Genomic DNA, 13,411 nt, shown 5'->3' with positions numbered 1-13,411 from the left:
CTTCCTTCCTTCCTTCCTTCCTTCCTTCCTTCCTTCCTCCCTCCTCCACCTTCTCCCCTTCCTCCCTCCTCCTCCTTCTCCCCTTCCTCCCTCCTCCTCCTTCTCCTCTTCCCTCCGCCTCCTCCTCCTTCTTCCTCTCCTCCTCCTCCTTCTCCTCTTCCTCCCTTCTCCTCCTTCTCCTCTTCCTCCCTTCTCCTCCTTCTCCTCTTCCTCCCTCCTCCTCCCTCCCTCCCTCCTTCTTCCTCTTCCTCTTCCTCTTCCTCTCCCTTCTCTCTTTCCTCCTCTTTCCTCTTCCTTCCTTCCTTCCTTCCTCCCTTCCTCCCTTCCTCCCTCCCCTTCCTCCCTCCCTCCCTCCCTCTTCCTTCTCCCTCTTCCTCCCTCCCTCCCTCTTCCTTCTCCTCTTCCTCCCTCCCTCCCTCCTCCTTCTCCTCTCTCCCTCCCTCCCTCCTCCTTCTCCTCTTTCCTCCCTCCCTCCTCCTCCTCTTCCTCCCCCTCCCTCCCTCCTCCTTCTCCTCTTCCTCCCTCCCTTCCTCCTTCTCCTCTTCCTCCCTCTTCCTCCCTCCTTCTCCTCTTCCTCCCTCCCTCCTCCTTCTCCTCTTCCTCCCTCCCTCCCTCCCTCCCTCCTCCTTCTCTCCTCCCTCCCTCCTCCTCTCTCCTCTTCCTTCCTCCTCCCTCCTCCCTCCTCCTTCTCTTCCTCTCTCTTTCCTCTTCTCCTCCCCTCTTCCTCTCCTCTCCCTTTCTCCTCTTTCTCCCTTCCTCCTCTTTCTCCTTCCTCCTCCTTCTCCCTCCTCTCCTCCTTCTCCTCTTCCTCTTCCTCTTCCTCTCCTTCTTCTCCCTCTTCTTCTCCCTCTTCTTCTCCCTCTTCTTCTCCCTCTTCCTTCCTTCCGTTCCTTCCTTCCTTCCTTCCTTCCTTCCCTCCCTCCCTCCCTCCCTCCCTCCTCCTTCTCCTCTTCCTTCCTCCCTTCTCCTCCTCTTCTCTCCTCCCTCCCTCCCTCCCTCCCTCCTCCTCCTCCTCCTCTCTTCCTCTTCCTCTTCCCCCCCTTCCTCCCTTCTCCTCTTCCTCTTCCTCTTCCCCCCCCCTTCCTCCCTTCTCCTCTTCCTCTCCCCTTTCTCCCTCCTCCTCCTCCTCTCCCTTCTCCCTCCTCCTCCTCCTCTCCCTTCTCCCTCCTCCTCCTCCTCCTCCTCTCCTCTTCCTCCTCCTCCTCCTCCTCCTCCTCCTCCTCCTCCTCCTCCTCCTCCTCCTCCTCCTCCTCCTCCTCCTCCTCCTCCTCCTCCTTCTCCCTTCTCCCTTCTCCCCTTCTCCCTTCTCCCTTCTCCCTTCTCCCCTTCTCCCTTCTCCCCTTCTCCCTTTCTCCCTTTTCCCCTTTTCCCTTTTCCCTCCTCCTCCTCCTCCTCCTCCTCCTCCTCCTCCTCCTCCTCCTCCTCCTCCTCCTCCTCCTCCTCCCTGTGTAGTGATTGGTCTCCCCCCCTCACCCTCTTCTCTGATTGGCTCTCCTCAGGTGTTTCCCTTCCCCAAGAACTTCATGTCGGTGGCAAAGACGATCCTGAAGCGCCTCTTCCGGGTTTACGCTCATATCTACCACCAGCACTTCGACTCCGTCATGCAGCTCCAGGAGGAGGCTCATCTCAACACCTCCTTCAAACACTTCATCTTCTTCGTTCAGGTGAGAGGACGATCGTCTGTCCCCGATATCCCATCCTCTACATACAGGTGAGAGGACGATCGTCTGCCCCCGATATCCCATCCTCTACATACAGGGAGGAGGACGATCGTCCTCCTTTATGGGGGAGGGTCAGCACAGAGCTCTGGGTCATTGACTTTGCTGTACTTCACACTCATTTCTGCATCTTTATTGGCCTCCAATGGTGAGTATGATAGAGAGAGATCGATATACAGAGGGGAACATTACGATCGTCTCCCCCTGCAGATTGTGTAAGTTTTGCCCCCTTACATAGAAATGAAGGGTCTATAATTTTTATCATAGGTGTATTTTATATGATAGAGACAGAATTATCAACCAAAAATCCAGAAAAATCACACAATACAAATGTTATAAATGGAGTTCAGTGAGTAAAATAAGTATTTGGACCCCCAAGCAAAACATGACTTAGTAGTTGGTGGAGAAACCCTTGTTGGTGATCACAGAGGTCAGACGTTTCTTGTAGGTGGTGATCAGAGGTCAGACGTTTCTTGTAGGTGGTGATCAGAGGTCAGACGTTTCTTGTAGGCGGTGATCACAGAGGTCAGACGTTTCTTGGAGGTGGTGATCACAGAGGTCAGACGTTTCTTGGAGGTGGTGATCACAGGGGTCAGACGTTTCTTGGAGGTGGCGATCACAGAGGTCAGACGTTTCTTGGAGGTGGTGATCACAGAGGTCAGACGTTTCTTGGAGGTGGTGATCACAGGGGGTCAGACGTTTCTTGGAGGTGGCGATCACAGAGGTCAGACGTTTCTTGTAGTTGGTGATCACAGAGGTCAGATGTTTCTTGGAGGTGGCGATCACAGAGGTCAGACGTTTCTTGTAGGTGGTGATCACAGAGGTCAGACGTTTCTTGTAGTTGGTGATCACAGAGGTCAGACGTTTCTTGTAGTTGGTGATCACAGAGGTCAGACGTTTTCTTTGTAGGTGGTGATCAGAGGTCAGACGTTTCTTGTAGGTGGTGATCAGAGGTCAGACGTTTCTTGTAGGCGGTGATCACAGAGGTCAGACGTTTCTTGGAGGTGGTGATCACAGAGGGTCAGACGTTTCTTGGAGGGTGGTGATCACATGGGGTCAGACGTTTCTTGGAGGTGGCGATCACAGAGGTCAGACGTTTCTTGTAGTTGGTGATCACAGAGGTCAGATGTTTCTTGGAGGTGGTGATCACAGAGGTCAGACGTTTCTTGGAGGTGGTGATCACAGAGGTCAGACGTTTCTTGTAGTTGGTGATCACAGAGGTCAGACGTTTCTTGTACCTGTAGGGTAGGGATGGTGTGTGACTAGGGATGAGGAGGAGGAGGAGAGCTGCCGAGGAGGAGGAGGAGAGCTGCCAAGGAGGTGGAGTGCCGCCGGACCGGCTGCAGGTGGGGGGAGGGTTAGAGAAGTGACAGGTGGCTGCATTTGATGGGGCGTTCAGTATTTTTCAGTTTGCGCCCCCCTAAAATATATTTTAGCACCACTGGCTCCAACACTTGTCTCCTTCTCAGCTCCAGACTGAGGACGATCGATGGTTATTTTGTATTTGTGAATAATCGCTCCAACAGTTGTCTCCTTCTCACCGATCTTCTTGGCTGATGTGTCTTGTAGCCCATTCCAGCCTTGTGCAGGTCTACAATCTTCTCCCTGACGTCCTCTGACAGATCTTTGGGTCTTCCCCATGATGGTGAGGATTGGATGGAAGAAAGAGATTCTGTGGACAGGTGTCCTTTATACACATAACGAGTTGTCGTTAGAGAACCTTCTTACATTGACAGGACTAATCTGTGTACCACATGAGCACCTACTGTAGTGTCTGTGTATACTCCATATATACCCCCCCATATATACTATATACACTCTCTATATACTCCATATATACTATATATACAATCTCTATATACTCCATATATACCCCCCATATATACTATATACACTCTCTATATACTCCATATATACCCCCCATATATACTATATACACTCTATATATACTCCATATATACTATATACACTCTCTATATACTCCATATATACTATATACACTCTCTATATACTCCATATATACCCCCCATATATACTATATACACTCTCTATATACTCCATATATACCCCCCATATATACTATATAAACTCTCTATATACTCCATATATACTATATACACTCTCTATATACTCCATATATACCCCCCATATATACTCTATACACTCTCTATATACCCCCCATATATACTATATACACTCTCTATATACTCCATATATACCCCCCATATATACTATATAAACTCTCTATATACTCCATATATACTATATACACTCTCTATATACTCCATATATACCCCCCATATATACTATATACACTCTCTATATACCCCCCATATATTACTATATACACTCTCTATATACTCCATATATACTATATACTCCATATATACTATATACACTCTCTATATACTCCATATATACTATATACACTCTCTATATACTCCATATATACTATATACACTCTCTATATACTCCATATATACTATATACACTCTCTATATACTCCATATATACTATATACACTCTCTATATACTCCATATATACTATATACCACTCTCTATACCCCCCATATATACTATATACACTCTCTATATACTCCATATATACTATATACACTCTCTATATACTCCATATATACTATATACACTCTCTATATACTCCATATATACCCCCATATATACTATATACACTCTCTATATACCCCCATATATACTATATACACTCTCTATATACTTCATAATATACCCCCCCATATATACTATATACACTCTCTATATACCCCTCATATATACTATATACACTCTCTATATACTCCATATATACTATATACACTCCTCTATATACTCCATATATACTATATACACTCTCTATATACTCCATATATAATATATACACTCTCTATATACTCCATATATAATATATACACTCTCTATATACTCCATATATAATATATACACTCTCTATATACTCCATATATAATATATACACTCTCTATATACTCCCATATATACCCCCCCATATATACTATATACACTCTCTATATACTCCATATATACCCCCCCATATATACTATATACACTCTATATATTACTCCATATATACCCCCCCATATATACTATATACACTCTCTATATACTCCATATATACTATATACACTCTCTATATACTCCATATATACCCCCCCATATATACTATATACACTCTATATATACTCCATATATACTATATACACTCTCTATATACTCCATATATAATATATACACTCTCTATATACTCCATATATACCCCCCATATATACTATATACACTCTCTATATACTCCATATATAATATATACACTCTCTATATACTCCATATATACTATATACACTCTCTATATACTCCATATATACTAAATACACTCTCTATATACTCCATATATATACCACATGAGCACCTCCTGTATCCAGTCTGTGGGGGGCAGAATTATTGTTGGGGATCAAATACTTATTTTACTCCATTTATAACATTTGTATTGTGTGATTTTTTCTGGATTTTTGGTTGATATTCTGTCTCTATCATATAAAATACACCTATGATAAAAATTATAGACCCTTCATTTCTATGTAAGGGGGCAAAAACTTTACACAATCTGCAGGGGGAGACGATCGTTATCTCCCCCCGCCCCCCCCCCCCCCCCCCGTCCTTCATTCACAGCTCTGTGGCTGAGAACTTGTCAGTGGGAACACAAGTGTGGTGATCGCTGCACTCAGTCCATTGACATTCCTCCAGATCAGTACCTGAGAGGTTAATACCGGGCACAGAACTGGAGGAAGCGTCTGCAGGAGCCTGATACTGCGCCCCCCCACCCCCGACTGCACCCCCCCCCCCCCCCCTGACTTCACCCGTTCACTCCACTGCCCCACCCCCGACTGCACACCCCCCCCCCCCCCCCCCTGACTTCACCCCGTTCACGTCCACTGCCCCACCCCCGACTGCACCCCCCACCCCCGACTTCACCCCGTTCACTCCACTGCCCGCCCCCCCAAGCACAGTTGTAATGACACTCCTATGAGAAAGGAGAAAACAAATGCAGGATTTTTTTTGCTCTACATATGGGGGGGGGGGGGGGGCGTGTTTTGCACAATTTATAAATAAAGTTGGATTTGTCCTTTAATGGAAGGTTTTCCTTCTAATGATCACATTTAGAGTTGGATCTTCTCTGACGTCCTCAGGAGGCGCGGCTTTCGCTTTTGTGTACGATCGTCACATGACCTTCTTCTTCTCCCTCAAAGTTCCTCTTTTATTTTTGCTGCAGTTTGATCGTGTCCGTCGTTCGCTCTGGCCATTAGCGGGTGAATCAGGCGGTGAGTTCCACATTCTATAGGAGAGTTTTGTGTTTCAGGAACAGGAGATTCGATCGGAAGATGTCCAGAGATTGTAGAATGAGAAGTGGTGAGACTTTCCGGAGTCTCTGCTGATCTGTTGTGTAATCGATTGAATGACGTCGTGTCTTCGTCTTATACCAGCCTAGAGCCCGCCTCGTCTACAATTCACCCGACATTCAACCAGATAGAGCCGCCTCGTCTACCATTCACCCGACATTCACCAGATAGAGCCGCCTCGTCTGTACAATTCACTCCCGACATTCACCAGATAGAGCCGCCTCGTCTGTACAATTCACCCGACATTCACCAGATAGAGCCGCCTCGTCTGTACAATTCACCCGACATTCACCAGATAGAGCCGCCTCGTCTACAATTCACCAGATAGAGCCGCCTCGTCTACAATTCACCCCGACATTCACCAGATAGAGCCGCCTCGTCTGTACAATTCACCCGACATTCACCAGATAGAGCCCGCCTCGTCTGTACAATTCACCCGACATTCACCAGATAGAGCCGCCTCGTCTACAATTCACCCGACATTCACCAGATAGAGCCGCCTCGTCTACAATTCACCAGAATAGAGCCGCCTCGTCTACAATTCACCTGACATTCACCAGATAGAGCCGCCTCGTCTGTACAATTCACCCGACATTCACCAGATAGAGCCGCCTCGTCTACAATTCACCAGATAGAGCCGCCTCGTCTACAATTCACCTGACATTCACCAGATAGAGCCCGCCTCGTCTGTACAATTCACCCGACATTCACCAGATAGAGCCGCCTCGTCTGTACAATTCACCCGACATTCACCAGATAGAGCCGCCTCGTCTACAATTCACCCGACGTTCACCAGATAGAGCCGCCTCGTCTACAATTCACCCGACGTTCACCCAGATAGAGCCGCCTCATCTACAATTCACCCGACACTCACCAGATAGAGCCGCCTCGTCTGTACAATTCACCCGACATTCACCAGATAGAGCCGCCTCGTCTGTACAATTCACCCGACATTCACCAGATAGAGCCGCCTCGTCTGTACAATTCACCCGACATTCACCAGATAGAGCCGCCTCGTCTGTACAATTCACCCCCACATTCACCAGATAGAGCCGCCTCGTCTGTACAATTCACCAGATAGAGCCGCCTCGTCTACAATTCACCCCGACATTCACCAGATAGAGCCGCCTCGTCTGTACAATTCACCAGATAGAGCCGCCTCGTCTACAATTCACCCGACGTTCACCAGATAGAGCCGCCTCGTCTGTACAATTCACCAGATAGAGCCGCCTCGTCTACAATTCACCCGACGTTCACCAGATAGAGCCGCCTCGTCTACAATTCACCCGACATTCTTATCAGATTTATCATGAGGTGACGTCATTCACTCCTTTTAGCTCCCCCTCCCCCTCCTAATAAAGCTGCGATTGGTTTACATTTACTGAATGGGCAGCGAGAGTGTAAAGTGGAGATCACAAATGTGTCCTACAACCCCTGACTTCCCTTTATATGCAGACTCCATGTTATCTGATCCCCTCCCCCCAGCAGCAGAGTTTACAGGTCAGGATGGGTAGTTCTGTGTGTGGCCCTCCCTTAAAAAAAATATTTGGTCAGGAAGTCCACGAGAGTCCACTGAAAAGTCTGCACCCCCTCCCCCCGGTCCTTAATCCTTTATCACCAATGACATCACTCAGTCTTCTGTACCAGGTGTCTGAGGAATTCTTGCAGGTGGTAGAGCTGCCCATTGGTCTTGGCACAATGCCCCCAGGTCCTGCAAGATCTCTGGTCTTGTATGAGATCCCCCCCCCCCCCCTCTCCCCAGAGCAGCTGGATGATATGAAGGTCAAGAGACGGCCACTCCAGAACCTTCAACTTTTCCTGCTATAGTGTCACCTTGTGCTTCGGGTCATTGTCCTCTTGGGTCACCTTGTGCTTTGGGGTCATTGTCCTGCTGGAGGGTCACCTTGTGCTTCTGGTCATTGTCCTGCTGGAGGGTCACCTTGTTCTTCGGGGGCCTGGGTCCTGCTGGAGGGTCACCTTGTTCTTCGGGGGCCTGGGTCCTGCTGGAGGGTCACCTTGTTCTTCGGGGTCATTGTCCTGCTGGAGGGTCACCTTGTGCTTCGGGTCATTGTCCTGGAGGGTCACCTTGTGCTTCGGGTCATTGTCCTGGAGGGTCACCTTGTGCTTCGGGTCATTGTCCTGGAGGGTCACCTTGTGCTTCGGGTCATTGTCCTGGAGGGTCACCTTGTGCTTTGGGTCATTGTCCTGGAGGGTCACCTTGTGCTTTGGGTCATTGTCCTGGAGGGTCACCTTGTGCTTTGGGTCATTGTCCTGGAGGGTCACCTTGTGCTTTGGGTCATTGTCCTGGAGGGTCACCTTGTGCTTTGGGTCATTGTCCTGGAGGGTCACCTTGTGCTTCGGGTCATTGTCCTGGAGGGTCACCTTGTGCTTCGGGTCATTGTCCTGCTGGAGGGTCACCTTGTGCTTCGGGTCATTGTCTTGGTGGGTCATTGTCCTGCTGGATGGTCACCTTTGTGCTTTGGGTCATTGTCCTGCTGGAGGGTCGCCTTGTGCTTTGGGTCATTGTCCTGCTGGAGGGTCGCCTTGTGCTTTGGGTCATTGTCCTGCTGGAGGGTCACCTTGTGCTTTGGGTCATTGTCCTGCTGGAGGGTCACCTTTGTGCTTTGGGTCATTGTCCTGCTGGAGGGTCACCTTTGTGCTTTGGGTCATTGTCCTGCTGGAGGGTCACCTTTGTGCTTTGGGTCATTGTCCTGCTGGAGGGTCACCTTGTGCTTTGGGTCATTGTCCTGCTGGAGGGTCACCTTGTGCTTTGGGTCATTGTCCTGCTGGAGGGTCACCTTGTGCTTTGGGTCATTGTCCTGCTGGAGGGTCACCTTGTGCTTTGGGTCATTGTCCTGCTGGAGGGTCACCTTGTGCTTTGGGTCATTGTCCTGCTGGAGGGTCACCTTGTGCTTTGGGTCATTGTCCTGCTGGAGGGTCACCTTGTGCTTTGGGTCATTGTCCTGCTGGAGGGTCACCTTGTGCTTTGGGTCATTGTCCTGCTGGAGGGTCACCTTGTGCTTTGGGTCATTGTCCTGCTGGAGGGTCACCTTGTGCTTTGGGTCATTGTCCTGCTGGAGGGTCACCTTGTGCTTTGGGTCATTGTCCTGCTGGAGGGTCACCTTGTGCTTTGGGTCATTGTCCTGCTGGAGGGTCACCTTGTGCTTTGGGTCATTGTCCTGCTGGAGGGTCACCTTGTGCTTCTGGTCATTGTCCTGCTGGAGGGTCACCTTGTTCTTCGGGGGCCCGGGTCCTGCTGGAGGGTCACCTTGTTCTTCGTGGGCCTGGGTCCTGTTGGAGGGTCACCTTGTTCTTCGGGGTCATTGTCCTGCTGGAGGGTCACCTTGTGCTTCAGATCATTGTCTTGGTGGGTCATTGTCCTGCTGGATGGTCACCTTTTGCTTTGGGTCATTGTCCTGCTGGATGGTCACCTTGTGCTTTGGGTCATTGTCCTGCTGGAGGGTCACCTTGTGCTTTGGGTCATTGTCCTGCTGGAGGGTCACCTTGTGCTTTGGGGTCATTGAACATTTTCAATTGGTTTTTTGTGTTACAATGTCGCAGTGACATCACACTAGTAGAGGGAGTGACACGAAGTCATCATGTAAATACAATCCTTTGCAGAACATGAAATTACCCCCCCATGTGGTCACACACCCCAACCACCAATCTGCCTATCTATGACATCAGTGTGATGGATTGCAGCCTTTGGGTCTTTGAACAGTCAGAGGTCAGCAGATGCAGATTTCCTCTGCAGGCTCCAGTAATAATCTGTCCTATGAATGCAGAGTTAGGCGTGGTCCATCACAGGGCACAGATTGGTGGATTCTTAGACCAGTGGTTTGTGATCCCCTCCAGGTGAATGGAGAAAAGCTGAAACCCGGCCCTAAGTCACCACTACTACCTACATAGGTGAGGCTGAAAAGATACAAGTCCAACCTATGTGTGTGATTATATGTCAGTATTACATTATATATCCCTGTATATTGCGGTCATTCAGGTGATTATCTAATAGTTTCTTGAAGCTATCAATGCTCCCCGCTGAGACCACCGCCTGTGGAAGGGAATTCCACATCCTTGCCGCTCTTACAGTAAAGAACCCTCTACGTAGTTTAAGGTTAAACCTCTTTTCTTCTAATTGTAATGAGTGGCCACGAGTCTTATTAAACTCTCTTCTGCGAAAAAGTTTTATCCCTATTGTGGGGTCACCAGTCCGTTATTTGTATATTGTGGGGTCACCAGTCCGGTATTTATATATTGTGGGGTCACCAGTCCGGTATTTATATATTGTGGGGTCACCAGTCCGGTATTTATATATTGTGGGGTCACCAGTCCGGTATTTGTATATTGTGGGGTCACCAGTCCGGTATTTATATATTGTGGGGTCACCAGTCCAGTATTTGTATATTGTGGGGTCACCAGTCCGGTATTTATATATTGTGGGGTCACCAGTCCGGTATTTATATATTGTGGGGTCACCAGTCCGGTATTTATATATTGTGGGGTCACCAGTCCAGTATTTATATATTGTGGGGTCACCAGTCCGGTATTTATATATTGTGGGGTCACCAGTCCGGTATTTATATATTGTGGGGTCACCAGTCCGGTATTTATATATTGTGGGGTCACCAGTCCGGTATTTGTATATTGTGGGGTCACCAGTCCGGTATTTGTATATTGTGGGGTCACCAGTCCGGTATTTGTATATTGTGGGGTCACCAGTCCGGTATTTATATATTGTGGGGTCACCAGTCCGGTATTTATACAATGAAATCATATCCCCTCTCAAGCGTCTCTTCTCCAGAGAGAATAAGTTCAGAGCTCACAACCTTTCCTCATAACTAAGATCCTCCAGACCCTTTATTAGCTTTGTTGCCCTTCTTTGTACTCGCTCCATTTCCAGTACATCCTTCCTGAGGACTGGTGCCCAGAACTGGACAGCATACTCCAGGTGCGGCCGGACCAGAGTCTTGTAGAGCGGGAGAATTATCGTTTTATCTCTGGAGTTGATCCTTTTTAATGCCAATATTCTGTTTGCTTTGTTAGCAGCAGCTTGGCATTGCATGTCATTGCTGAGCCTATCATCTACTAGGACCCCCAGGTCCTTTTCCATCCTAGATCCCCCCAGAGGTTCTCCCCCCAGTGTATAGATTGCATTCAGATTTTTACCACCCAAATCCATTATTTTACATTTTTCTACATTGAACCTCATTTGCCATGTAGTCGCCCCTCCCCCATTCATTTGTTCAGGTCTTTTTGCAAGGTTTCCACATCCTGTGGAGAAGTTATTGCCCTGCTTAGCTTAGTATCGTCTGCAAATACAGAGATTGAACTGTTTATCCCATCCTCCAGGTCGTTTATGAACAAATTAAATAGGATTGGTCCCAGCACAGAACCCTGGGGGACCCCACTACCCACCCCTGACCATTCCGAGTACCCCCCATTTATCACCACCCTCTGAACTCGCCCTTGTAGCCAGTTTTCAATCCATGTACTCACCCTATGGTCCATGCTGACTTTTGTTGCCAGCGGTTTAGACATTAATGGCTGTGTGTTGAGTTATTTTGAGGGGACAGTAAATTTACACTGTTATACAAGCTGTACACTCACTACTTTACATTGTAGACAAGTGTCATTTCTTCAGTGTTGTCACATGAAAAGATAGAAGAAAAGATTTACACAAATGTCACTGAGGGGTGTACTTACTTTTGTCAGATACTTTATATGATGAAGTACAACTCTGAGCCATTACTCCCAGCCCCTCCCCCCTTCTGGATTGTTCATTACAGACCTGAAGACATGATGGGGGTAGTAGTGCTCATGTCGGTGTCAGGGGAGCTACCTCATTGGTCTAGGAATTCACCAATCCCGTGTCCTGTCAGTTCAAATGTTATATTTTTCCACTTTTAATGCTTCTGTTTTTGTTTTTTCCCTTTAAGGAATTTAATCTGATTGACCGCCGGGAGCTGGCCCCCCTTCAGGAACTGATTGAGAAGTTGGGATCGAAGGACAGATAGAGGGATCGGCAGAGCCGTGTCTTTCCTGTGAGGAACGCCTCCTCCCCGCCCTCCCACCACCGGAAGCCATCGCCTGATTGGACAGCCACTGACCTGGGAGGGGCGCTCCGCTGGAAGTCTTCCCTTTTACATAGAGATTGCCTTACCTTATTTTTGTATGAACTTTTATAGAAATGCTTTAAAGGAACACTCCGCTTGTCCTCCAGTCTCTGTCATTTCAGGTGGGGGAGGAAAAATGTTCCATTTCATTTCCTGAGGTCCCCAAGGAAGGAGTCGGCCTTCTATACCACTCGCTATTGCTTCTTGTGTCGCTTTTCATTTTATACTGTTGCTATTCGAAGTGTTTTTTGTGTTTTTTATGATCTTTCCTGGAAGTTGTGATATTTTTTTTTGTCTTTCTAGTTTTGCCTTATCAAGTTAATTATGGAAGAGCTGAATGTGGTTTGCACATGAGCCAATGGGGGGGAGGGGTGTGTATTGAAGTACCGCCCAGCCCCCCACTGCTGTATAAACGCTCACCAATGGGAAGCACCAGCAACCTTTTCCTGTAGGGTGGGCGTTGTTCTTGGTGGGCGTCGCTTGGCCACATTCCTGCTTTTTATTTCTATCATTTTTTAAATGAAATTTATCCGTGTTCTAGAAGGACGTCTTCCCCTTTTTAGTTTATTTTCATCCATTTCTTCCATCCTCTCAGCAAGGCTGAAGATCTATTTTTTTAAAAATGATTTCCATTGCAGAAAGCGGAAGTAACTGGGCTGCAGAAACCAAGAAATCGCTGTTTTATGAATATAGAAATAAAAATCTAACCAAAAAATCTGCGGTGTGGCGTCTTCATCTGCGACTTCCCACTGATCTCTCCAGGGGGTATAACCCGGGATAGGGAGGGATCACTTCCTGATTGGTTGAAATTCTCTGTTTTCCTATTGGCTGACACGAGGGCGGTAAACACTCCATTGGGGAGGAGAAAAGAGGATGTGGGATTTTTAGGGCGCCCCAGAAAAATGTACTATATAAAAAAAAGAGAAATTTATTAATACAAAATGTGTAAAAGACATCAGAGGATCCTCATACAGGATAATAACCAGCAGTGACTTCTTCCTCTACATGTTCATTCTGTGTTTATAGAAAATTCCTCCTCGTCCTCGTTTCTTTTTCTATCTGAGTGTTTTATTATGTTTAACTCACTTCTACCTTGTCCTGAGAGGTTCTCTGTCTGTTCGGGGGGGGAGGGGGAGAAACAGAACTTTGGTATTTA

The 13,411-nt window shown here is 47.6% G+C and overlaps 1 protein-coding gene across 1 annotated transcript in view; it reads left to right on the top strand.

Annotated features, from left to right (window-relative positions):
* The window catches only part of MOB1A (MOB kinase activator 1A), a gene marked incomplete at its 5' end in the record, with an annotated part of 28,657 nt that extends 15,681 nt beyond the window's left edge, over positions 1-12,976 (top strand). Inside the window, 2 exon segments of the mRNA XM_073618220.1 lie at positions 1,506-1,664; positions 12,079-12,976. Coding sequence (XP_073474321.1) covers positions 1,506-1,664; positions 12,079-12,156 — 237 coding nt within the window.
* Between the last annotated feature and the right edge of the window lie 435 nt (positions 12,977-13,411).

Source organism: Aquarana catesbeiana, linkage group LG03 (assembly GCF_042186555.1).
Source record: "Aquarana catesbeiana isolate 2022-GZ linkage group LG03, ASM4218655v1, whole genome shotgun sequence".
Taxonomy (NCBI): domain Eukaryota; kingdom Metazoa; phylum Chordata; class Amphibia; order Anura; family Ranidae; genus Aquarana; species Aquarana catesbeiana.
Note: the sequence above shows the minus strand (reverse complement) of the source record. Positions and strands in the feature narration are given on the sequence as shown.